We start from the raw sequence: 26,609 nt of genomic DNA on the forward strand, positions 1-26,609 counted from the left end.
AGAACTATTGACTATGCAGGAAAATGTTTAGAATGCTGAAGCAAATAGTTCAATGGGCACAGATTACAGGCATAATAGAGTTTCAAATGAGTTGCCATAGCTACAAAAAGATAATTAATTTTGAGGAAACAAAAGAAAAGAGATATCATTAGGGGCAGTTTTCAAAGAGCTGAAATAATAAATGTGGCATCCAAATTTAACTCACGTTGCTTCCTGACAGGAGCCAGCAATGCTCCTCTACATGGGACCACTTCCAAGGCTGTCCCCCCCTCCCACTCCCACCCTCCCCAATCCGCTGGGCCCCGCCTCCCCTGGGCTCAGCTAAATCCTTCGCAGATGCTGAGAGAGACTGCTAGTTCCCAGTTGCTCCATAATGTCTCTCGGAAGTTCAGTTGTCTGTATAGCTTGAACTGTACCATCATCACTTAGTTTTTATAAAGCAAATATCTATTAAGCACTGGCTGTGTGCCAGGCGCAGTGCCTAAAGGTAAGGAAGGAAGAGGATAAAACAAAGAAGCAAGTGTGCAGATTACAGAGACCAGGATAACAGGATGGGCTGAAGTCTGAACGGCACGCTATGGATTTAGGGAGGGAAAAAGCCAACTCTAGGAGACCACATGGGAGGTGACATCCAACCTGGGTCCGGAAACGCAAGCCTTATTCTCCAGGCCCAGAAGGAAGAGAAGAAAAGGCGATTTCAAGCTGAAATTACTGTGTTTTCTTGCTCTCCTTTTCCTGAACTGAGAAGAGGGTAGGTTTTGGATACCAAGGACATAAGAGCTGTGGCCTTATTTAACCTTTCCTTGTTTATAAAATGGAAATATTCAAGGGTGTGGTAAAGATTAATTATATCACATATATTTGAAGGGCGAGTATCTAGTAAGCATTCAAAAAACCGTTTCCTCCCTCCCCTCCTTGGAAACTGTCAACTCAATACAGGCAGGAGTGGGGCTGTGTACTTCTACCAGCTGCCGTGTCTAACCCACAGGCCACGCACAGTTTCTTCTTGGAATAATAATTTTTCAATCATTCCCCTTTGAATGTGAGAACTTACAAATCTTCCATCATGCCAACTTATGTGAAATACATAAAAACAAAGTTCTAAACTCTCTCACGGCTCACGCTGTACTATTTACCAGGCACACCAAGCAAATACATAAGGCATCAGCAAGGTAGAAGGGGAGAGAGACAGGGGGAAGGAGGCAGAAAAGGGGTTTTTAAGGTTCGTATCTGATACACGAGGGCAAAGTTTAAAGCAGTCCTCTTGAAGGGAAAAACACAGCTGTGTTGGACTTGCTCACTCCTGCTTCACAGTTTAGGTTTCATTTTGACTTTCACAGGCTGGAGCGCCATAATCTCCGTATGCTTAGATTCTAAAGGTGATTTAAGTCCTGCTCAAACAGCTCAAATAGATGTTCCCCGAATTCTTGTCCAGTGAGGTGGCAGAATGGGGATAAAATCACCACAAAGTTAGTTTAAAAGAGAAAATGTAATCCAGTCACTGTCTGAGCCTGACACAGCACTTTAGATATTATCTTCTAGGCACTTACTCTTCTAGGTACTGAAATTCATTCTCTCTCCAACCACACAATCAACTTTCTTGCTTGGAAACAGGGTTAATATTCATCTATTTCACAGGCTTGTCTTAAGGATCACCGAGTAAACATACCTAAAGTGCCTGGGCACTGGCGCGTGGCATAGGGTCCCCAATCATGGCAGCTACGACCTTCATGGAAACTTGACATCTAGACTGGAAACTTGGATGCTAAAAGCAGGAGAAACGTGCTGACTCAGAGAGGCATCCAGAAGTGGTGGAGCAGCAGAGCTGAGGCCTGGCAGGGCTGGCTCTGGAGACAGGACGGCTTGGCTTGCTACCCCTTGGCACATGTGCCCAGAGCCTATTCAGCTCCAACGTTCCAAGCTGTTTAACCACATTCAGTTCACTGTGGGCACCTCAGTATCCAAAAAGCCTGCCAAATCCAAGTATTTTTAAAAAGCACTCCAAGTGATCAAGCAAATAAAGAGGCTTTTCTTCAAAGAAAAGATCACTTATTGAGATTCAATAAACCACTGTAGTATGGTTCCTGCAATTGCTTACACATTTGCTACCATGTTGGTACATCAGCTTAAGTTAAAAACTAGGACAAAGCTCAATACCAGCGCATCTGGCCAGAGGAGGCCATTAGATTCTGTGGGATTGGCCACGCATCTAAACCTAATGTTATCAAGAGGAGAGCAATAAGTAAATTTGTATTTCTTTGTTAATAAACAAGCATATACTAAAAAAAAAAGTCTATTTTCTCTCAAACTGATATGACCTTCTTACCACTTCTCACCTCCCAACAACTCACCCCAAAACAGGATGGATAGTGGGCATGAAGGGAATAACCAAATTCAGCCCAATCTACTCCTCTAAGGCTGATCCAATAATCTGAACAACTTCTTTAAGTAATCTTACAGATGTCTCTTTTAGACGGCTCACATAAACGCTCAGTCTTTTAGATTTCCTTCCCCTCATCCTGCTTTTCTTCAAGATGCTATCTGACTGCATGAAGGAGAGAGTTCTCAAACTACCCCATGGCAGAGAAGAGAGCTGACCCTCATAGCCACACAAAGTTCTCTGGGTCTTTACTGGCCGCTCTCCCATAAAGTATGTTAACTCACCGCTTATTAGTCTAGGAGTAGCACGTTAAGACTGGTGCTCTGTGGGGTGTTCCTTCCAGTGGTCATGCTGAATGGGGAACAGTGTTGGGTATGTGCTGGTTCCCATCCTTACAGGGGTGCTGGCCACTTGTCTCTGATGCTGAAATTCCTGCACATGCGGATCTCTTCATCCTAACTGAGGACCTCTGTGGTCCCCTCGCCAGGATGCACAAGCACTACCAGGTCTCTCTCACATTTCATGCAGGCCCCTGGGGACCAGGAGCACCGCCTCAGAGGCCACCTGTCTTCTGCCAACGCCTCCAAGCCATCACTCCAGTGCATGCGGAAAGTGGCTGGCTGCAGAGCTGGCAGACCCCAAGAACCACACCACCTAGGAAAATGACTTGGTTTGTCAAAACGACGAGGACTGAGAAGAAGACAAGACTGCATTCATATCATTAATGTAACAAATTCAATAATAATGAGCTCAATCATGTTGTCTTTTAGACTAAACTCACGGAGTCCTAAAGACTAGACTGTAAACTTTTTAATCTTTCTATCCTCAGATGCCTGAACCATAATAAGCCTGTTTTTTGCTTTGTTTTTCTCTTTAAAAACTGCTGAGTACAGAAAAAACAAAGGTGTTCTGCCTCATCAACTGGGATGAAGACCAGATGGGCAGTGCACACGGCCTCTATCTTCTTCCACTTGACACTTTACTACACATCTGCACTTCAGTTCCTCACCTGATTCTGACGTGTTCCACAATTATTCCTTTTCTGATTCACATAAATCTCCAAGTTGTAATTGTGCTTACAATTCTAACCATAGCTACCAGTCCATCATAAAGGAAATCAGTCCTAAATATTCACTGGAAGGACTGATGTTGAAGCTGACACTCCAATACTTTGGTCACCTGATGTGAGGAGCTGATTCATTTGAAAAGACCCTAATGCTGGGAAAGATTGAAGACGGGAGGAGAAGGGGATGACAGAGGATTAGACGGTTGGATGGCATCACCAACTCAATAGACGTGAGTTTGAGTAAACTCCGGGAGTTGGTGATAGACAGGGAGGCCTGGTGTGCTGCGGTTCATGGGGTCACAAAGAGTCCGACACAACTGAGCGACTGAAATGAACTGAACACGTGTGTTAAGTTCTTTGAGACCGGGTACCATATCAAATACTCTGTATGACCCACAATGCCAAAGTACAGTGGTGTATATAGCACGGGCTTATGAACAGTTTATTGGAAAATTAAAGAATAAACTTTTAAAGGCTGAGATATTCTCACTGAGAATACCAAACACAACACAAAAATTTCTGTGACATCTCTGAAAATGATTTTTGGACCATGGATTAAAATTCCTGGGACAAAAAAAATGGAAGGTGATGTTGTTATGATGCAAGGTACTCAACAATATAAAATACTATTATAAAACTAAAATTAATACCTTAAAAGGAGAGTACTACATAATGGGGAAATTAAGATTGCGAGATTTAGAACTCAACTTCAGTTCCAGATGTTGAGGATGGTATTAATGAAGGAGAAGGATGACGACGGCAAAGATGGCAGTGGCAACAGAGGAGGAAAAGGCAGATAGGTCTCCAAAAAACAGTGAGAAGAAATTAATGCTATAAAGAGGAAATTAATATATGAATGCTATTTAAGAAGTGGGCTTCCTTGGTGGCTCGGTGGCAAAGAGCCTGCCTGTCTGCAGGAGATGTGGGTTCGATCCTTGGGTCAGGAAGATCCCCTGAAGAGGGAAATGGCAACCCACTCCAGGATTCTTGCCTCGGAAATCCCACAACAGCGGAACTGGACAGGCTATAGTCCATGGAATCACAAAAGAGTCAGACATGATTTAGCAACTAAACAATAACAATTTAAGAAGAAAGCTACATTTCACACTGTTCTGTATGGGTCCCTATGTGTCTTTTGGGAAATAAGCCTTTACAACCTGACCATTATTAATAAGCATTTACTTATGTCTTACCAGGTGCAAGGTAATATGCTAGCTCCTGAAGATAAAATGAAATATAAGACCAACTCAAAGCACTTATTTAACCCAGAAGACTAAACATAAATGTAAAAAAGTAAACTACCACAAAAAGTAAGCTTTAGTCCTTGACTCCCAATTTTCATCACACACATAAAAAACCAATTTCAGGGGGACTACAGGTCAAAATATAAAAGATAAGCAATACAGCTTTTAAAAGATCACAGGAAAAGATATCTTAGCCAAGACACAAAAAGTGCTAGTCAAAAAGAAAAAAGTGTCAAAACCAAATAAATTACTATTAAGAACTGTTCTTTAAAAAACACTAAAGTATGAAGGTGAAAAGGCAAGTCACAGGTAAAAGATTTTGTGACCCATATAACCAATAAAGTGCCTGTATTTCAGCAAAAATATTTTTAAAACCTATACAAATCAAGGGGAAAAAAAGACACACAGATTTTCAAAGTTTAAAAACTGGCAAAAACCCAAGGGTTTGTCAAAAGGTAAATAAACAAAAGTAGCATATATATAACAATGAAATATTACTCAGGCCTTAAAAGGAATGAAGTTCTGATACCTGCTGCAACATGAATGAACACTGAAATCATGCTAAGTGAAGAAAGTCAGTCACAAAAGGCCAAATACTGTATGACTCCACCTATATTCGGAGAAGGCAATGGCACCCTACTCCAGTACTCTTGCCTGGAAAATCCCAAGGTCGGAGGAGCCTGGTAGGCTGTAGTCCATGGGGTCGTGAAGAGTCAGGCATGACTGAGCGACTTTGCTTTTCACTTTCATGCACTGGAGAAGGAAATGGCAACCTACTTCAGGGTTCTTGCCTAGAAAATCCCAGGGACGGCGGAGCCTGATGGGCTGCTGTCTATAGGGTCACACAGAGTTGGACACGACTGAAGTGACTTAGCAGCAGCAGCAGCAGCCACCTATATGAGATACCTAGAATAGGCAAATCAAAAGATATCTAAATAGATCAGATGTTACCAGGGCGTGGGGAAAGCAGGAACAGGCAGCTATTATTTAATATTTATTGAATTTCTGTTTGGGATGATAAAAATGTTTTAGAAATAGACAGTGATGATGGTTGTACAACACTGTGAAAGTGCTAATGCCACCGAACTGCACACTGACTAGCAAGATGGTTCAGTCACTTAGTCGTGTCCTATTCTTTGCAACCCCATAGACTGCAGCATGCCAGGCTTCCCTGTCCTTCACTATCTCCCAGAATTTGCTCAAACTCATGTTCATTGAGTCGGTGATGTCATCCAACCATCTCAGCCTCTGTAGTCCCCTTCTCCTTCTGTCCTCAATCTTTCCCAGCATCAGGGTCTTTTCCAATGAGTTAGCATCATGTGGCTAAGTATCAGAGCTTCAGCATCAGTCCTTCCAATGAATATTCAGGGTTGATTTCCTTTAGGACTGACTGGTTTGATCTCCTTGCTGTCCAAGGGACTCTCAAGAGTCTTCTCCAGCACCAATTCTGAAGAAGAATTTGAAAACATCAATTCTTCAGTGCTCAGACTTCTTTGTGGTCCAACTCTCACATCCAGACATGATTACTGGAAAAACCATAGCTTTGACTCTATGGACCTTTGCTGGCAAAGTGATGTCTCTGCTTTTTCATATGCTGTCTAGGTTTGTCATAGCTTTTCTTCCAAGGAGCAAGTGTCTTTTAATTTCATGCTGCAGTCACCATACACAGCAATTTTAGAGTCCAAGAAAATAAAGTCTGTCACTGTTTCCTCATCTATTTGCCATGAAGTGATGGGACCAGATGCCACGATCTTCACTTTCTGAATGTTGAAAAAGAATGCCAGCCTTTTCACTCTCCTCTTTCACTTTAATCAAGATGCCCTTTAATTCCTCTTCGCTTTTTTTTTTTCACTTTTTCCATGTGAGTGGTATCATCTGCATATCTGAGGTTGTTGATATTTCTCCCAGCAGTCTTGACTCCAGTTTGTGTTTCATCCAGTCCAGCATTTTGCATGATGCACTCTGCATATAAGTTAAATAAGCAGGGTGACAATACACAGCCTTAACGTACTCCTTTCCCAATTTGGAACCAGTTCTAACTGTTGCTTCTTGGCCTGCATACAGGTTTCTCAGGATACAGTAAGGTGGTCGGATATTCCCATCTCTTTAAGAATTTTCCACAGTTTGTTGTGATCCAGAGTCAAATGCTTTAGCATAGTCAATGAAGCAGAAGTTTTTCTGGAATTCCCTTGCTTTTTCTATGATCCAACAGATGTTGGCAACTTAAAATGGCTAATTTTATGTAACATTTTACCACAATTCCTAAAAATTACCAATGTAATACACCAAAAATCACTGTATACTTTAAACAAGTGAAAAATATGGTATGCTAATTATATCTCAATAAAACTGCTTTTTTAAAACTGGCAAAAGACTTGAACGGACAGTTCACAAAAGAAGATACCTAAATGGCCAGTAAGAAGGAGAAAAGGTGAGCAACCTCATTAGTAATCAGCCAAGTACAAAATACCTGCAAACTAGGAACACACAAAGTGTGATACCGTTATCTGCCCATCAGAATGACTAAAGTAAAACAAGTTGACAATACTTGATATTCACCAGGATGTAGAGAAAATGGATAAACTGCAAGGCAGGTATAAAGATCAGCACAGTTACTTTGGGAGAATGGCAGTACCTACTAAGGCTGAATACGTGCAATTTGTTTCTTAGGTGTATTCCTAACTCTGATTATGTGTCCAAAGACACACACAAGAATGTTCACAGCAGTGTTGTTCATTGTCAAAACTAGAAGCCACCCAAACGTCTATGAGCAGCAGGATGGATAAATCCATATAGTGGTTTATTCATGCACTGAAGTGCTATTCTGTAACAGAGGTGAAGAAATTACAGCTACATGTAGCAGTGTGGATAAATCACATAATCAGTGGTGAATTTTCAAAGGCAGACACAAAGGAATACATACTGAATAAGAATTAGTCTACTTACATAAATTTTAAAAACAGACTAATTTCTGGTATTAGAGGTGAAAAAGTGGTTACCTTTGTCGTCTCCAAAAGTAACAGAAATAAAAGCAAAAATAAACAAATGGGACCTAATCAAATTTATAAGCTTCTGTACAACAAAGGAAACCACTAACAACAACAACAACAACAACAAGACAACCTACAGACTGGGAGAAAACACCCGCAAATGATGGGACCAACAAGGGCTTCATTTCCAAAATATACAAACAGCCTATACAAACTGATAACAAAAAACCAAACAACTCAAAAAACGGGCAGAAGACCTCAACAGACATTTTTCCAAAGAAACTATACTGATGGCCAATAGACACATGAAAAGATGCTCATCATTGCTAATTATTAGAGAAATGCAAGTCAATAATACAATGAGGTATCACCTCATGCCAATCAGAACGACCATCATTATGAAGTCTACAAATAGTAAATGCTGGAGAAGGTATGGAAAAAAGGAAACCTTCCTACACTGTTGGTGGGAATGGAAACTGGTGCAACCACTATGGAAGACGGTGTGAAGGTACTTCAAAAAACTAAAAATGGATCTGCCCTATGACCTAGCAATCCCACGCCTGAACACATTCCCAGACAAAATTATAATTTGGAAAGATACATGCAACCCTATGTTCAAAGCAGCACTATTCACAATAGCCAAGACATGAAAAAACCTAAATGCTCATCAAGAGATAAACAGGTAAAGAAGATGATGTATATACAATGGAGTATTAGCCATGGAAAAGAATGAAATCGTGCCATTTGTAGCAACATGGATGGATCCAGAGATTATCATACTAAGCAAAGTCAGAAAGAGAAAGACAAATACCATATGACATTGCTTAAATGTAAAATCTCAAATATGACACAAATGAACATATCTATGAAAAAGAAACAGACTCACAGACATAAAGAATGGATTTGCAGTTACCGAGAGGGAGGACAGATGGAGATGGAAGGATCAAGAGTTAGGAATTCACAGACACAAACTATCCAATACAGGATGGATAAACAACAAGGTCCTACTGTATTGCACAGGGAGGTACAGTCAATATCTTGTGATAAACCTCAACAGAAAAGAATATACATGCATAACTCAATCACGTTGCTGTAGGGAGAAATTAACGCAACATTGTAAACCAGTTATAGTTTCAATACATTTTTTAAAAAGTGGTTACCTTGGGGGAGCAGGGAATGGCAGGATCATTGAGAGGGTCTCTGGGGGCTACTGGATGTGGGCAGTGCACTGCCCTTGGATCTAGATGATGGTTACCTAAGTATGATATGACTTATGATAATTCACTAAGTACTACTCAATATTACTACACTATTTTGTGTATCAGTTCAGTTCAGTTCAGTCGCTCAGTCGTGTCCGACTCTTTGAGACCCCATGAATCGCAGCCTGCCAGGCCTCCCTGCCCATCACCAACTCCCAGAGTTCACTCAGACTCACGTCCATGGAGTCAGTGATGCCATCCAGCTATCTCATCCTCGGTCGTCCCCTTCTCCTCCTGCCCCCAATCCCTCCCAGCATCAGAGTCTTTTCCAACGAGTCAACTCTTCGCATGAGGTGGCCAAAGTATTTCGTGTATATTATGGTCTAAAAAATTTTAGTCCTGGTCACTACTCTCTTTTCGCAACTTTGAAATATAACCCCCAAAATAAGTATGTATGTCATCATTCCTCAGTGGACTGAACAAAATACGAATTTTAGAAAGGCAGCAGGAACATGTTAGAAGAAAGTGGGAAGCTACTGTAAACTTAGCTCACATAAAGGAAAAGGCTGAGTGACTGTATCAGAGGTTTTCAGATTATGCAGTTGTTATTGCTATTGAAGGAAGGGAGGGATATAATGAAAACAGTGTTTCACAGGAAAGCAACCTGGCACAGAATAAAGGATGGATCAAAGAGAAGAAAGGCAAAATAAAGACCCACTAGAAAAGTGTCAGAATAATGTACACTTAAGGATATAAATTAATGAAGGTAATGAGGAAAGAAAGGAGAGCAAGAAATTAAGAACACTAAGAAGAAATGGTTTAGATTTGGCAGTTCTCAGATGTGAAAAAAATTATTATTATTATTTTTGCCTAGGCACAGGCCATGGGATTATACACTTGCCCAGCGTGATGGTGCCACAGTGTCCAAAGTCCAGATAATATCAGAAGCTTGGGCCACATATAAAATCAGTTTGCCTGAGATTTAAACATCAATGTGTGTGTGTGCATGCAAACTGCAACATGTAAAAATAGACAACTGTGTGTATGTTTCTATACAGCAAGCATATATAAAGTAGCAGGGCAAGTACAGGTTTTGTGAAGTTTAACCTGGATGTGGAGAAGCTGAAGGAGAAATGTACTCACTGTCCCTGAGTAACTGCACCCCAGGGAGTGGGGGGGCAGCTCCATTACACTCTGACTCAAGTCAAAGAGAAAGCTGACAGGCCAACTTCCACTGTGTCAAGAGAATCCTGGATGAGAATTCAAGAGGAAGTGCTCAAGACTGCAAATTATTTTCGTGCTCGTGGTCAACATCCTCAGTTTATAGAAAACTCGTTAGACATTGACGGAGTAAGCAGATTTGATTTATTTCAATGCAGGCAGATGGCTTGGTTGTGGAAATTGTGAAGAGATTTGCTGAGCGGCTTCGTCAGATCAAGGACATTATGGAATTAAAGGGCTCTACGAGACCTCAGTGGTCCAGCTCCCCATGGCTCACGACATTACACTTTCTTATTAATGAGAAAGACAACTCAACCACGTGAATCCAAAGTAGCTAGGAAGGGAGGAGGGAAGAGCACAATTTATTTGTCCAAAGAAGTACAAATGTTAACATGGAAACTGGAGACATCAAAGGGCAACTGAAACATGCTTTGCTCTGAGGACAATGAAATCACAAATTAGCAAGAATTCAAAGTCACATTTTCAGCAAGTATTTTTATGACAATGAATCGTGTTTAAGTTTCTATAACTATTTTGGAGGATAAACCTTAAGAATCTTCTCTACTAGCATGTTTTAGTTTCAGAAAAAATTTAATCTGAAAACAAATCATACCAAGGAAACAGTGGGCAGTGAGTTTACAAAATCTTAGAATTATTTGGAAGTTCTGCCAATGTGACTAACTGTCCATTTGGGAGACCACCTGGTTTTGCATAAAAACATCCTCTTTCATGAAAATGCACAAAGAACAGCTGGGAAACACTATCAATGACATAAGTCAGAGTTAAGACATGTCCAACCACACCCCTCCAAAGCTTTCATCACTGCCTCCTTGACTAAAACCCAATGTTTTTTAAAAGCTCACAAGCTTTTCACTTTTAATCAACAGCAGCACTACAAAAATGTCTATATACATCATGTAACCCAGTCCAGATACATTTTAGACACTGGTGGCTCGGTGATAAAGAATTCACATGACAACACAAGAGATGTGGGTTCGATCCCTGAGGCAGCAAGACCCCTGGAGAAAGAAATGACAAACCACTCCCGTATTCTTGCCTGGGGAATCCCATGGACAGCGGAGCCTGGTGGGCCACCGTTCATGGGGTCACAAAGAATTGGACACGACTCGGCGACTAAATAACAACAAACGCCTGGCTTAGACCAAGAGCAGTCATTACGTGATAAAAGCAGAGAAATGTCCTAAAAATCAAGTTAAAGGACCAGAATACAGTGATTGTGGTAAAATGCTTTTTCATAAGTCTGTTCACAACTGACCCTCTCCTGGCACATACAATAGGATTTAGGAAAATAAAGATGTATGTACATAGCCTGAGCTAAAGTGAACAGAAATTAATTTTAAAACATAGTTCTTTATATTTGAAACCACTTTTTATAATCTTTCTATAACAGATGAAGATGGTTTTAATTCCTAGAATAGGTATCACCAAAAAGTCTTATTAAACTGATAGGGGGAGAGGGTGAGGTAAGTCAAATAACTGTTTTAGGAAAAGCTTTATAACTATGTTAACATCAGCCATATGCCTTCTCCAGCTTATTTTATTGCCGATCCTCTCAATACTTGGGAGCCAAGTTAAAGAACCATGAGGACACAGAGCTGGAAAAGAAGAGATCACCTAACCACCTAATTCCTCATTTTGCAAAAGCAAGCAGGCCCCGAGAGCTAGCAGCTTGATGGGTCCCAGGTCACACCTCCACTGACAACCCTGGTTAGGGCTCTAGCTTCCTGACTCGAACTGGGGTTTAGCAATCCTTATGACTAAGTGCCACTAACCAAGCATCTTCATTTTCTCCTTGCCAGGCACTAAGCTACACAGTTTAGAGACGTGTCATTTCATTTAATTTAGTGCTTCTCAACACACTGAGAAGGTTATTTCCACTTTACAAGATAATCAAGCCCAAGCTCAGGACATCAATATCATTTCCAAAGTCACAGAACAAATAAATGACAAGTCAAGAATTCAAATCTGAGCTGTCTCTCTTTACAGACCCATAAACTTTCACGTGATGCTAAACATGTACAACCAAAAAATTTCACTTTGGGCAACCTACACTATAAAAATTTCTACACAGATTTATAGGTTATATGTCCAAAGATGTCTGCTACATAGTTAATATAAAAAAATAAGAAACAACATTAATATCCAATAATGGAGAAACAGCTAAATAAATTATACATGCTGTGAAATACCAAATGATCACTAAGGATAATGTAATAGATGTGGTAAGATACCACATAATAGATGTTGTAAGATACCCATATTAAATTGTTATGTTTTAAAAATAAGTTACAGAAGAGTACTTATGGCATTATTTTTTTTTAAATACATATGCATGCAAGCTTTGTTTGTGGTTCAAGAAAGGCCTGGAACAATGCACAGTAAAAGCAGAGAATTCAGTGGGTGGAGGTGGGTTTGAGTCAATTCTAAAACATTTCTGCACTGTCTGAATTTTTACAGCTAAGATATGCTACTTTTATAATTTAAAAAATTGTTAAAAAATAAAGAATTTTAGAGTATAGTATTTATTTTTTTAAATGCATACATACTCCATTTAATGCCGTCCCCCATAATATAGAATAATTGTGCAGCTATTTGTGTCTAAAACTTTTTTCAAAAAAAAAAAAATACTAACATCTCATTACACTATACCAGCATTTCAAGACTAGTCCATAGAACCATGGGGGTCTCCAAGATCCTGTCAGAAAGTCCAAGAGGTAAAAGCTTTTTTCTTAACACTGGTAAAGTATTATCCGCCTTTTTGCCTGAGTTGACATTTGTACTTATGGTGCAGAAGCAGTGGTGGGTGAAACTGTTGGTGCCTTGGCATAAGTCAAGGCGCTGTCATGAAACCGTGGGAGAAGGCTGCAGTGATCACCATCACACACGGTTAAAAAAGGAAATCCAGTTTTTTTAAAATGTCTTTGTGAAGCAACAACAGCAGTTTCATTGCATCCTGACCTAGTGTTCTGTGTGACCAAACGGGCAGCATGAAACAGGAACCCCATATGTGGCTACAGAGTCAAGTGGGGTCCTAAGGAAAAGTGCTGGGCCAGCAGTTAGAGCTCAAGGCTAACTCAACCATTCGCTTCTCCCTGGATTAGCCCTTGTACTTGAAAGAACAACTCACAGACTAATCAGTCAGACTTAGGAATCTGGATGACATTTTCTCAAAACCGAACAAAGCAAGGCTCTCATTTTGAGGGAAGTAACCAACAACTATCTGTTGCCAGTGATAAAATTGGAATAAATATTAAAATTCTGGAAAGCTTGTATCTGCCATTGTGAACTTTAACAGTTTCCCAACACTAAAAGGCTGTGCTGGTGAGGTCAATAGTGGTATTAAATGTGATTATCTTTTTACATTTTATAAAATGCAATACATGTCAACATCTGTAAGATCGGCATCAGTGAACCAATATTTTTTCAAACAATCAATGAATAATGTCACACAAAAAAAAAAACACACACATGAGTATAAGATCCATTTAAAGTGCAATGTCTAAAATCTATTAAGGTGGACTTTAATATAAAGGAGTAAGAAATGTTTACTGACATGGTTTCAGAATCTTCACTGCAACCAGTCTTTAAGATGTATGTGTGCTCAGTTGCTAAGTCGTGTCTGACTCTTTGAGACCCCATGGACTGTAGCCCATCAGGCTTCCCTGTCCATGGAATTTTCCAGGCAAGAATACTGGAGTGGGTTGCCATTTCCTCCTCCAGGAGATCTTCTCGACTCAGGGATCAAACCCTGTCTCTTGTGTCTCCTGCATTGGCACGTGGGTTCTTTATCAGTGAGCCACCTGGGAAGCCCAATCTTTTAGATACTACAACTTAAAGTGTTTTGGTGGAATATCAAAGAATAAACAAAATGATCTGAAAATGCTATCAACATACTCCTTCCTTTTCCAAATACATAGTTGTAAGAGGCCAGATATTCTTCATGTAGTTCAACCAAACCAATACATCATAATAAATTGAATACAAAAGCAGATAGGAGAATCTAGCTGTCTTCCAGGGAGCCTGACATTTCTAAAAATGTAAAACAATGCCACTCTTCTTGCTAATATTTTTTGGCTTGAAAAAACCTATATATGCACAGAAATGTATTATATCAACATATAATGAATATATTAGTTATTTTTAAACTGATTAGTACATATTTTTTTATTTTCTCACTTTTGGCTTCCAATATGGTAAATCTGTGGGCTTCCCGGGTGGTGCTAGTGGTAAAAAAGCCTGCCAGTGCAGGAGACACAAGAGATGTGGGTTCAATCCTTGGGTTGGGAAGATCCCCTGAGTAGGAAATGGCAACCCACTAAAGCATTCTTGCCTGGAAAACCATGGACAGAGGAGCCTGGCGGGCTATAGTCCACAGGGGTCACAAAGAGACAGACACCACTGAGCAACTAAGCACAGCACGTGGTAAATACTGACCGATATAACCCACATAAACAAAAGCACTTCTGGCCCTCGATAATCTTTAAGGTCCCAATAATCTTTAACACCAAAAAGTCTGAGCATCTTTGCAGTGTACTGTTAACACATTTTTCACGTGTTCTTCATACTGTCTTAAGTCTTGGCCAACAAGTACAAGTACAGCAATCTGTATTTACACACAGACAATACACATAAGTTAACTGTACTATAAACTTTCTTAACCAATGAAAACATCAAATGCTAGCTAGCCTGATTTGAATATGTTCTGCAACAAGTGATGTTCACTACACTTCAGCCTTTTCATTTGCCACGAATGTTGTGTTCTGGCAAATGATCTTGACCAATGAGGGCTGACAGAAGTTGTATAGCTGACAGTGATGTGCCTGGTCCAAAGAAAGAAAGATCAGTATAATGATACTTAAAACTGATGATACTTAAAGGATGATAACATCAAGGCATTTGCAAGCACATTGCTGAGGATGCAGTTATGATTAGAAAACAACTTTGGACATTTTGAGAGATAGAAACATCACTCCAGACTGACAGGATGGTACCTAAAGGAATGAATCACAGCAGGAAGAAACTGTGGCCTGAAGTACACAGGCTTCAGGGGAAGGGAAGGGAATGAGAGGGGAGGACAACTGGCAAGCTCCACCAGGAGGGGTTATAATGCCTCCCACGTGAGGCTAGCTGAGTGAATGCTCCTGGTTCCTAAAAAGCTTCTGCAGTGCTGTATGCACGTGACAGGGGGAAGGGGAGAGAGGGCTTAAACCATGCACATGCATGCTCAGGCGCTCAGTCATGTCCAACTCCTTGAGGTCCCATGGACTGTAGCCCACCATGCTCCCCTGTCCATAGGATTTTCCAGGCAAAAGTACTTAAGGTGGTTGCCATTTCCTCCTCCAGGGAATCCTCCCTGCTGTGGGATCCAACACACCTCTCCCAAGTTGGCAGCCAGATTATTTTCCACTGCGCCACCTGGGAAGCTTAGACCATATGAGATGTTAATTAATTATCTCCATTCTTGGGAGACTAGGTCCAACATACAGGCCTTCAGGACTAAGAACACCAGCGATATAAATGGGAAACTTCAAGGTTCTAAATGGATTCCCAAAAGTCCAACATCACTCTTCAGTGTATGGAACAAAATCTTTAGAAATTCCTCAGGTGCAGGGGGAGTCTTGAGATGGACAACTTCAAAGTTTTAGGATTAAAGAGAAGCTAAGTAGCAATTTTAAAAGGTCTACAAATACAGCATTTTTACATAAACTTCTAAAGTCACAGAATTTGAAAAGACTGTGAAAATAGAACTCTTTCACCTCTATTTCACAAAACATTCAGCAAGGTTTAAAGATCAGCTGAAGCTGACAATCCAACCAAATCCCTGAGGAAAATTTTAAAGAAACCATTTTTTTAAACAGAAAAAAAGCATGCTTTTCAGGCACCCCAAGCACAAGGGAGTACCACCTGCTTTAGTAACCACTCATTCATTCGGTCACAGTTATTTACTGAGCACTTAGTCTATGCCAGGCATGGTACTGTCTTTTAGGGAAAATGTATATACACACAGATACACACACACAATTATATGATAAAGTGTTCCCTCATGGAACAAGGGGAAACTGGAGAACCAGGTCCACAACTCTCATACAAGCCCACCAATTCTAGCTTCTAAGGTGACTTCTGGGTCTGCCTGGTTGGCTACAGGGGTTTTATTTGTTGATATCAATCCTGGAATAGGTAAAACAAAATAACTTGAAGTAAGTACAATATCCAGTAGCTAGATTTATTTACTGAAGAAGAACCTGACGCTACTAACAGAACATAACATTCTTCAAAACAGAAGAAGATGGGAAGGAAAGAGAGAAAAAACACAACATTAATGAGGAAACAAATGTAAACATTGCTTAAGCTTCCACTGATGCGATCTTCAACAGACTTTGGTGGAATTTTAAATTTCTTTTCATTTAAAAAATTTTGGATTAATGAGTCTTCTAATAAATCACAGCAAGATCCTCTACGATCCACTTCCTAGAGTAATGGAAATAAAAACAAAAAATAAACAAATGAGACTTACTTAAAAGCTTTTGCGTAATGAAGGAAACTATAAAGTGAAGTCACTCAGTTGTGTCCGACTCTTTGTGACCCCATGAACTGTAGCCTATCAGGCTCCTCTGTCCATGGGATTTTCCAGGCAAGAGTGCTGGAGTGGGGTGCCATTGCCTTCTCCAGGGCAGATGCTTTACCGTGGGAACCATCAGGGAAGCCCGAAGGAAACTATAGGCAAGGTGAAGGACAACCCTCAGAAAGGAAGAAGATAATAGCAAATAAAAGAACTGTCAAAACTAATCTACAAAATATACAAGCAGCTCTTGAAGCTCAATACCAGAAAAACAAACGACCCAATCAAAAAGTGGGCAAAAGACCTAAACAGACATTTCTCCAAAAGAGACCTACAGATGGTTAATAAGCACATGAAAATATGCTCAACATTGTTCATTATTAGAGAAATGCAAATCAAAACAACAATGAGGTATCATCTCACACCAGTCAGAATGGCCATCATCAAAAAGTCTACAAACAATAAATGTTGGAGAGGGTGTGGAAAAAAGGGAACCCTCTTATACTATTGGTAGGAATGCAAACTGCTACAACCACTATGGAGAACAGTAGGGAGATTCCTTTAAAAATTAGGAATAAAACTACCATACAGCCCAACAACCCCATACTGGGCATATACCCTGAGGAAACCATAATTGAAAAAGACACATGCACCCCAATGTTCACTGCAGCACTGTTTATAATAGCTAGGACATGGAAGCAACTTAGATGTCCAATAGCAGATGAATGGATAAGAAAGCTGTGGTACATATACACAACAGAATATTACCTATAAAAAGGAAAGCATTTGAGTCAGTTCTAATGAGGTGGATGAATCTAGACCCTCTTATACAGAGTGAAGTAAGTCAGAAAGAGAAAGACAACTATCGTATAATAACGCATATATATGGAATCGAGAAAGATAATACCAACGATCCTCTATGAAGGGCAGCAAAGGAGACAGACACAGAGAACAGACTTTCTTTATGTCTTTCAGTGGGAGGAGGAGAGGGTGGGATGACTTGAGAGGAGAGCACTGCAACATACGCATTACCATACGTGAAACAGACAGCCACTGCGAGTCTGATGTGTGACACCGGGAACCAAAGCAGGCGCTCTGTAACAGCCTGGAAGGATGGGGTGGGGAGGCAGGGGGAGGGGGATTCAGCAGAGAGGGGACACGTACACCTGTGGCCGCTTCATGCTGATGTACGGCAGAAGCCATCACAATACTGTAAAGTAATTGCCCTCTAATTAAAATAGAAAACTAAATTTAAAAAAAAGAAAGAAAGAACGGCCCAGAAGTGGCACTATTAGAGTTATATTCACAATGTCAGACTGCATTATTATTACATAGTTGTGATCCTCCATGAAAAAATTTTGAATTTCCCACAAACCTACTATACTTTAACCATCATCCCAACCCTAAACCTTGACCCACTATCTTTTTAAGCCACTAATGTTAACCAAGTGAAGGACAGGGAAGCCTGGCGTGCTGCAGTCCATGGGGTCCCAAAGAGTCAGACATGACTTAGCTACTGAAAAACAACAGCAATGCTAACCTAATTCTCTGAAGAGTCTCCCAAAGAGTTTCCTGAACTCAGCACTTCTGAGACCTCAACTTCTTCACAGGCAATGCTCTTCTAAATAAGTGTGCATCTCATCTGTCAGTTTGTTACCTCTCTCAAGATGAAAATGCTACGTCAAGAGAAACCAGTAAGCAGACTACTTCTAAGACTGTTTTATTGAATAGACTTCTTGTTCACACCGGTAAATTGCTACAAAAACAAAAAATTAATGATATTTATGAAAACGTGATCTTCCTATAACACATTAGTGAGGCAGAACCACATCATATAGCATTCTGCTGCTGCTGCTAAGTCGCTTCAGTCGTGTCCGAGTCTGTGCGACCCCACAGAGGGCAGCCCGCCAGGCTCCCCCGTCCCTGGGATTCTCCAGGCGAGAACACTGGAGTGGGTTGCCATGTCCTTCTCCAATGCATGAAAGTGAAAAGTGAAAGGGAAGTCGCTCAGTTGTGTCTGACTCTTCACGACCCCATGGACTGCAGCCCACCAGGCTCCTCCGTCCATGGGATTTTCCAGGCAAGAGTACTGGAGTGGGGTGCCATCGCCTTCTCCAATATAGCATTCTTCATAGGACCTAATAATGAAAACAATGAACCGATAATCAGACCAATGACTGAGTCTATGATTTATGAAATTAGATTTTTCTTTCTTTGACTTTACATTTCTGCAATTTTAAAACCATCACAGATGCAAACTACTACTACAGTCCTTGTTACATGGTAGGAAACCAGGCACAGAGGAAATCAATTACCCAAACTGGAATGGGAAGAAATCCTTCCAGTTCAGTAAGATCAGCTTAACTAATAAGTAAACTAATTAACTTTCCACTTTTAAGACCAAAATCAGCTCAAATCGGACGGCATGTTGAATACCACCCAAGAACTGACAACCTCTCTTAAACTAGCTTCTCTCCAAGTACAATCAAGGGAGGATTTCAGAGCCTCCAGCTGTTCTGAAGCTGCTCTCAAAACACAGGGTTAGATGCATAAGTAAGTGCCAGGGAGTCCTCATCGAACAAGGGAGGAGGAAATTGAGGGGCCCATGTTCACCTGAGGTCATCAGACTACCAGAAAAGTCAGTAATCCTTCCTCAAACTGCCCAAAATATAAACTGATGTCACAGGTGTAGATCACAGACTCAGAGTCCCTCTTCTAAATAAACCGGTTACAGATGAGAATTTTAGGGGAGTGCCACCATTTCCCCAACTCTCACTCCCAGAATGGTGTTCTGCATAACTCAGACCAAGTAAAGAATCTTGCACACCAGCACACTGCCTTGTTTGACACTAAATCACATGGCTTAAGTATGAAGATTCAAATGAGACTTTTCATTATAAATGCTTCCACTGTCAAAGTGTGAAAACACATTTGAAAATGTGCCACATACTGTTGCTGGGGGGAAAAAGTCTTTACCCATTGCATCATTCTCTTAGACAACAGTTCTAAGCATAACATTTTTGAAGCGCTTGCTGATTTAATATGTAAACTGCTTCCTGAGTAGTCTGTGTTGAATATTGAACTTAATTTCTCTAAAATTTTCACCCAGTGGCTGTCACCTTTTATGTAGGTCAAACTACAAATTTTTACTAAAAAGTGAATCCTTCCAAAAAGTTCCATAATTAAAGTTAAAGCTAGGCAGTGGAAGTTCACAGTAAATGTTTCATAATGCTAACACTCAGGCTCATAATTCTTCTCATTTTCATTTCATATTGTCTTTCACGTATTTTCTCCAGATTCTGGAAAGTTACCTGCTGTTTTAAGGAACCACAAGTAATACAAGAAACACTTTAGATATACCTAACCCACTGGTACTCCTTTCCTAATTTGCAACCAGTCTGTTGTTCCATGTCCAGTTCTAACTGTTGCTACTTGACCTGCATACAGATTTCTCAGGAGGCAGGTCAAGTGGTCTGGTTCCAAATCGGGAAAGGAGTACATCAAGGCTGTATATTGTCACCTTGCTTATTTAACTTATATGCAGAGTACCTCATGCGAATTGCTGGACTGGATGAAGCACAAGCTGGAATCCAGACTGCCGGAAGAAGTATCAATAACCTCATATATGCAGATGACACCACACTTACAGCAGAAAGCGAAGAACTAAAAAGCCTCTTGATGAAAGTGAAAGAGGAGAGTGAAAAAGTTGGCTTAAAACTCAACATTCAGAAAACTAAGATCATGGCATCCGGCCCCATCAGTTCAGTTCAGTTGCTCAGTCATGTCCGACTCTTTGCAACCCCGTGGACCGCAGCACTCCAAGCCTCCCTGTCCATCACCAATTCCCAGAGTTTACCCAAACTCATGTCCATTGAGTTGGTGATGCCATCCAACCATCTCATCCTCTGTCATCCCCTTCTCCTCCTGCCCTCAGTCTTTCCCAGCATCAGGGTCTTTTCAAATGAGTCAGCTCTTCACATCAGGTGGCCAAAGTATTGGAGTTTCAGCTTCAACATCAGTCCCTCCAGTGAACACCCAGGACTAATCTGCTTTAGGATGGACTGGTTGGATCTCCTTGCAGTCCAAGGGATTCTCAAGAGTCTTCTCCAACATCACAGTTCAAAAGCATCAATTCTTTGGTGCTCAGCTTTCTTTACAGTCCAACTCTCACATCCACACATGACTACTGGAAAAACCATAGCCTTGCTGGTCCCATCACTTCACGGCAAATAGATGGGGAAATAGTGGAAACAGTGACTGACTTTATCTGGGGGGGGGGGGGGGGGCTCCTAAATCACTGCAGATGGTGACTGCAGCCAGGAAATTAAAATACACTTGCTCCTTGGAAGAAAAGTTATGACCAACCTAGACAGCATATTAAAAAGCAGAGACTTTGCCAACAAAGGTCCATATAGTCAAAGCTATGGTTTTTCCAGTAGTCATGTATGGATGTGAGAGTTGGACTATAAAGAAAGCTGAGTCCAGAAGAATTGATGCTTTTGAACTGTGGTGTTGGAGAAGACTCTTGAGAGTCCCTTGGACTGCAAGGAGATCCAACCAGACCATCCTAAAGGAGATCAGTCCTAAATATTCATTTGAAGGACTGATGCTGAAGCTGAAACTCCAATACTTTGGCCACCTGATGCGAAGAGCTGACTCATTTGAAAAGACCCTGATGCTGGGAAAGATTGAAGGCAGGAGGAGAAGGGGACGACAGAGGATGAGATGGTTGGAGGGCATCTGGGAGTTGGTGATGGACAGGGAGGCCTGGCATGCTGCAGCCCATGGGGTCGCAAAGAGTAAGATACAACTGAGCGACTGAACTGAACTGAACCCACTGGTAGAACATAACAGAAGTCAACTTTTCAATTAAAATTGCCTTTGAAGTTACTCCACAGAGAATGAAATAAAAATAAAAACAAATTTCTTGACAATCATTTTCTTTCAAAAATGTAAAAGACCATTTCTACCTTTGGTGCATTCTCCCACTGTAGTGGCCACTGCCATCATGGTTATTTATCTGGCATCCATTTCCCTTTTGCCCCCTCTGTGATGGGACCAACTTTGTTGCACCTGAAATCCACCTTTCCCCCTCCTTCCACAATGTAAATTCTAGGAATGGGCCCTAGTCCATCCATGCCAACACTGCCATTGTCTGGTTCAAGAATTTAATATGCAGTCAGGACATGGTACTCTCCTGGAGACTGTTATGCTGGGCACTCAACAGCTATTCATCCTCATCCCCTCCTCTTCTTAAGCAAACAGTATCAGTGGCTTGTCCATCGCCCACTGAATAAACCTAAACACAATATTCAACATTCTCTATCATCCTTTTATTACCTTTTTAGCCCTTCCTGCTTTGCATACATATCTCCTGCTCCAGCAGCTATAAGCCTGGCCTTTCCAGAATACGCCCCTGCATTTTCCACTTCGTATCCTACAGCCAGGCTGTTCCTTTGGCTTAGAAAACCAAACACTCCCATCTCAGCCAATTCAAACTCTACTCAAAGTCCAGATCAAAGACTTTTCCATGAAGTCTCCCTTGATATCACCAACAACAACAACAAATGGCACTCATATATATATATATATATATATATATATATATATATATTCCTTGTTTCATAACTCACTTGTGCATGCTTGCAGCTTGTCTGAAAACTGCAAACTCCTTAAAGGAGGTGGACAACGTATTTTTTACAGAAGGTGGACAAACTCGTGCATCTTTGTCTCCCACCACCATCCTGCCCCACCCAAGTGCCCAGAGTGGAGGCTCAGGAAACACCCGTTGAACAAATGAACACAGTTTTTTGAGGGTGACAAGTGCCTCTACAAAACAGATTATCACAAAGGCTGAAATGTCCTTGTAAGCCTATAAAAACATCCCAGTATGTTTAGGAATAGTTCTGCTAAAGGAAAAGAAACACATCAGATGACCTTGTAAGGCTGATTCTGCAAATTTCACCAACTCTTTTAAAAAGTACTGCCTAATAATTCAAAACCCAACCATACACAAACACTATTTGCAAGAAGAGGGTGGCATTTATTGTAACAGATGAAGGCTAACAACCTATTTTTTACCAAAAAAGTCAGCTGTTCTTACAGTAATATTTAAAACAGTTTCAGTTGTGTTCGAGGGATTATTTAAAAGTTCACTTACTCTATCTTATTTCACGCTTAAAGAAAGTAGGACAGAGAAAAATACTGGCCCTCTCAAAATAGTGACCAAAGTTAATTGGGAAGCACATGTTTATATAAAGCACATACAAATGTCACTTTGTACATCATCACCAAATATATACCTATTGAAGTCCTGAAAAGTTATCTGTAATTTTGAACATTTCCTTCTCTCGCTCTGATGGAAAAGATATGCAAGTTTTGTATTTCTTCCTTCCCTTAAAGTGAATCTGTACAAATTTAAGTCGGCTAAAATTAAGTTACTTCAAGATCTATGGGTACATTAACAGTTCAAATAAGGTTATAAAATTATGGGAAACATACCAGTATCCTCAAAAAGAAACAGTATTAACCACAGAACTCCATAAACCAGTTATCCTGCTTTTTAAATAAAAGCCTTCAGAATAAATCTCAGTAAATCTCAACAATGTATTAAATGGAACAGAAAACTTGATTCCACAGGACAGGAAACACACACACACACACCAAGTCACTTGTATAAAATGAAAACAGGGTCTCAACACGACAGCTAGTCATAGAACGTAAAATTTAAGAAGATTAAGTAGAAATCAAAATTTAAATGGATATTTTTAGAAAACAGTTAACAAGAAAATTTAACACGTTTATTTCTTTTGTTCTAATATGGCTAAGTCCTACGTATTTTTGTAAGTCGACTTAAATTCCTTGGGGAAGAAGCTCGACCATTAAAAAATAAATTGTTTTCAAATCTAGTGTACCTACTGCAGAGGTTTTTTTTCATGTGTTTTTTAATAAAGATCACATTTTCAGTCATAACCTGCACATGCTCTTTAAAGATTTGGTGAAAACTGCATCTTAAAGTGTTCCAAATTATTTTAAAAACATTTCCAGCGTTCTGCAGCCGCCTGGTAACGGAAACGATTCTAAACCCGGTTTCTCCCTGGACCCAGAAAGTAAGGGAGTTCGTTATCTACAGGGGGCAAAGAGCGCGGTCACGGTCGGAGTCCAGTTCAGGACCAGCGGTAAGCGGGCGGGGGGCGCAGTCACCTCTCGGATCGTAACACCTGAGCCGGAGCCCTGCGGGGAGCTGGCAGAGGGTTCCGCGTGGGAGCACGAGCCTCGCCGACAGTCACGAATATGGCCCCCGAGAAAGTTGGGTTCCCAGGACCAGCCCCGGCAAAACAGCCTTCCCCGGCCCGCCGGCCCCGCCTGGCGCCCCCGGGAGGAGAGAGGATGGGAGGGCCACTCACCGTGCAGAGAAAAGAGCAGCAAAGGCGCCAGAGGGGAGCCCCGACAAGTCATCCCGGGGCCGCGGGGAGCGCGCCCGCCGCCCGCCTGGCTCCTCGTCGCAGCAGCCGAGGCGCGGGCCGGGCTCTCGGCGCTCCTGGGGCAGCCGGAACCTCCCAGACTATCCTCCTGGCCGCAGTCCGCCCGGCGGGGCTGGGACGATGGGACCTGCAGACGAAGCAAGCGCGACTCCCGCGCCGCCCGGCTCCGCAGAGGCTGAGTTGCGCGCAGGTGCGTCCCGGGCTCGCCGGCCTCGCCCCGCGGCGCCACGGCCACCTCGCACTGCCCCAGGACCCGCCGGCCCCTCGCGCCGCCTGGGGACAGCCACTCCCCCCAACTCTCGCCCGGCTACTCGGGCGGCAGCCCGGCTGCGGCTCGGCTCAGCGCCGCCCACTCGCCCCTCTCGGTCTCCCGGGCAACCGCGGCTCCGGCGCGACGCCTGGCGGCCCACCCGCGGAGCGGGCGCGGCGCGCAGCTGGCGCGGCTCTGGCCACCTGTGAGCTGAAACGCCCGCTCCCCGCACGCCTCCGCGAGCGCCGGGGACCGAAGGCGGGCGTCCTCCTCGCAGGCAGCCAGGGCCCCTCTCCTGCCCGGATCCACCCCCCGGACCCGTGGTGAAAGTCCTGAACCCCAGAGAGCTCCACGAGGCACTTCACCACAGCCTGCGTCCCAACCTCCAAGATTCTTTTCAGATTTCTGTTTCGCCCTTTCACTTTCTCCCAGTCCTTTCTTTTGTAGCCTAAATAGTCAAAACAAACAAACAAAAAAAACAACCCTGACCCTGGCAAAGTTAAGAGTCGAAGTTTGTCCTATATCTTTCATTTTTCTAACTACCCCTTTCTTCCTTCAAAGGAGCGTAAGGGCTGTACCACGGAAGACTTAGGTCAACTTAACAGTATTTAAAATTTTTGTTTTAAACCTTTTTGCTTTCTTAAACTAATTTCAAGTATTTGTTGAGTAGTAAAACTAGAAAATTTTATTTTCATGTTAACTAGAGATGTTTTTATTGTGATAGTTGATTACTTTGGTTGGGTTTCTAATTTTTTGTTTCTTGTTGTTTTGGTTGGTTGGAAGAGAGACCTTCATGGCATCTGAAATTATTTTACTTAAATATCTACCTGCATCTTTCCTTAAAAAACCTTATCTTCATTTCTCTAACAATGAGGCTGCTGCTCTCTTTCTTAAAGCCCATAGTCCCATTCTACTTCAGTCTCTCACCCAAGCCTAGATTTGAGGACATACATATTGCCCTCAGTAATGTCAGACTGTCTTTGTTAATTTCTACAGCAGCATATATTAGAATTCTTGGAGCCATTCAGAAATTCTGAGCCCCCATTTGGCAGATGCAATCCTCCCAGGACAACTCAGAAACGAAAATAGTATGCACAGAAGAAAGACAAAAAGAAAAAAAAAGTGCCTATACATGTGGACAAAGATGGGGAGACATACATAAAAATTAAAATAGTATCAAGATGGTGGAATTAGGGATGCATTTTTTCTTTTCTGAAAATGTTGCTATTACAATTTCAAGTTTAAAAAAGAACCACATTAAGAAATGCCAATCACTTTTAACAAGAATACCTGAGAAGATACAGTTTGTTTGTTAATTTTAAATGCCTCCACTTTGCTATTTCCAGTTTGCTAGAATCCCTGACTAGATCTCTAATGGCAAGAAATGAATGATATGACAGTGTAGAATTTTTTATATTAACATAAATCTAATATTTTAAATATTTTATCACTTGGTTCATTCTTTTAAACTCGAGTAAGGACTAGGTTTCTTTTTAATCTGTCTAGTTCAGTTCTTGACTTTGTCTTATACATATTCCTACCTTCTAACCCAGCCCCAAGTAGGGTAAGAGTCAGTAATATAAAGAGAAGAGCAAGGTGTTACTTGGGGCAGAACTTTGCTTCACTATAATCCTACATTTAAATACAGAGATAGAATATTTATTTTATAATTAAATAAGCTAGTAATTGAGGCTAAAAAGCCTTGAAAAAGCAAGTTACCTTTTTTAGCAATTCAGTTCAGTAAATATTTACTGAGTACACTGTGTAAAGCACTGGGTTGAAGGCTGAACACAAAATATATGACCCAATACCCTTACAAGGCTTCCAGTTGCACTTGGGATACATCTACAGTGTCATGAATCAGCACAGAAAGAGAGCTCTCCTGCCTCTTTGTCACCATAGTGTACTTCTGCCTTCCCAAACAGGAGCTAGTGTGTTACTGAGAGGATAGAGAGCTCACAGTTCAGTGAAACAGTCCTTCTAACTGAAAAAGAAGCGTGGCTTCTGAAGTGAGACTGGGACTGATCAGATTTCAGGAGGCAATCTGGCTGCCCAGAAGCATGGGGGCAGATGGTAGATGGTAGACTCAAAGGAAGCAGATCGGAGTACTGGAAACTCCAAGTGCTGCACAGAGGCGTTCAAAAGGACACTCTCACAGGAAACAAAGAAAAAAAATGTGCTATTTAATTCACAGA

The 26,609-nt window shown here is 41.4% G+C and overlaps 1 protein-coding gene across 5 annotated transcripts in view; it reads right to left on the minus strand.

The window, feature by feature from the left end:
- IGSF11 (immunoglobulin superfamily member 11) overlaps positions 1-24,711 on the minus strand; it is a 139,670-nt gene extending 114,959 nt beyond the window's left edge. For 2 of the 5 annotated variants that reach the window (XM_069554250.1, XM_069554259.1), the window contains exon 1: positions 24,087-24,458. Coding sequence is in view for 2 of the 5 variants with exons in the window: in XM_069554232.1 (XP_069410333.1) it covers positions 24,087-24,138 (52 nt within the window). In the remaining 3 variants the exon portion in view is untranslated. Of the gene's footprint in view, positions 1-24,086 lie in introns of all 5 variants that reach the window. The other 3 variants (XM_069554232.1, XM_069554241.1, XM_069554282.1) reach the window with 3 other exon arrangements.
- Between the last annotated feature and the right edge of the window lie 1,898 nt (positions 24,712-26,609).

The sequence above is a fragment of the Ovis canadensis genome, chromosome 1, assembly GCF_042477335.2.
Source record: "Ovis canadensis isolate MfBH-ARS-UI-01 breed Bighorn chromosome 1, ARS-UI_OviCan_v2, whole genome shotgun sequence".
Lineage (NCBI taxonomy): Eukaryota > Metazoa > Chordata > Mammalia > Artiodactyla > Bovidae > Ovis > Ovis canadensis.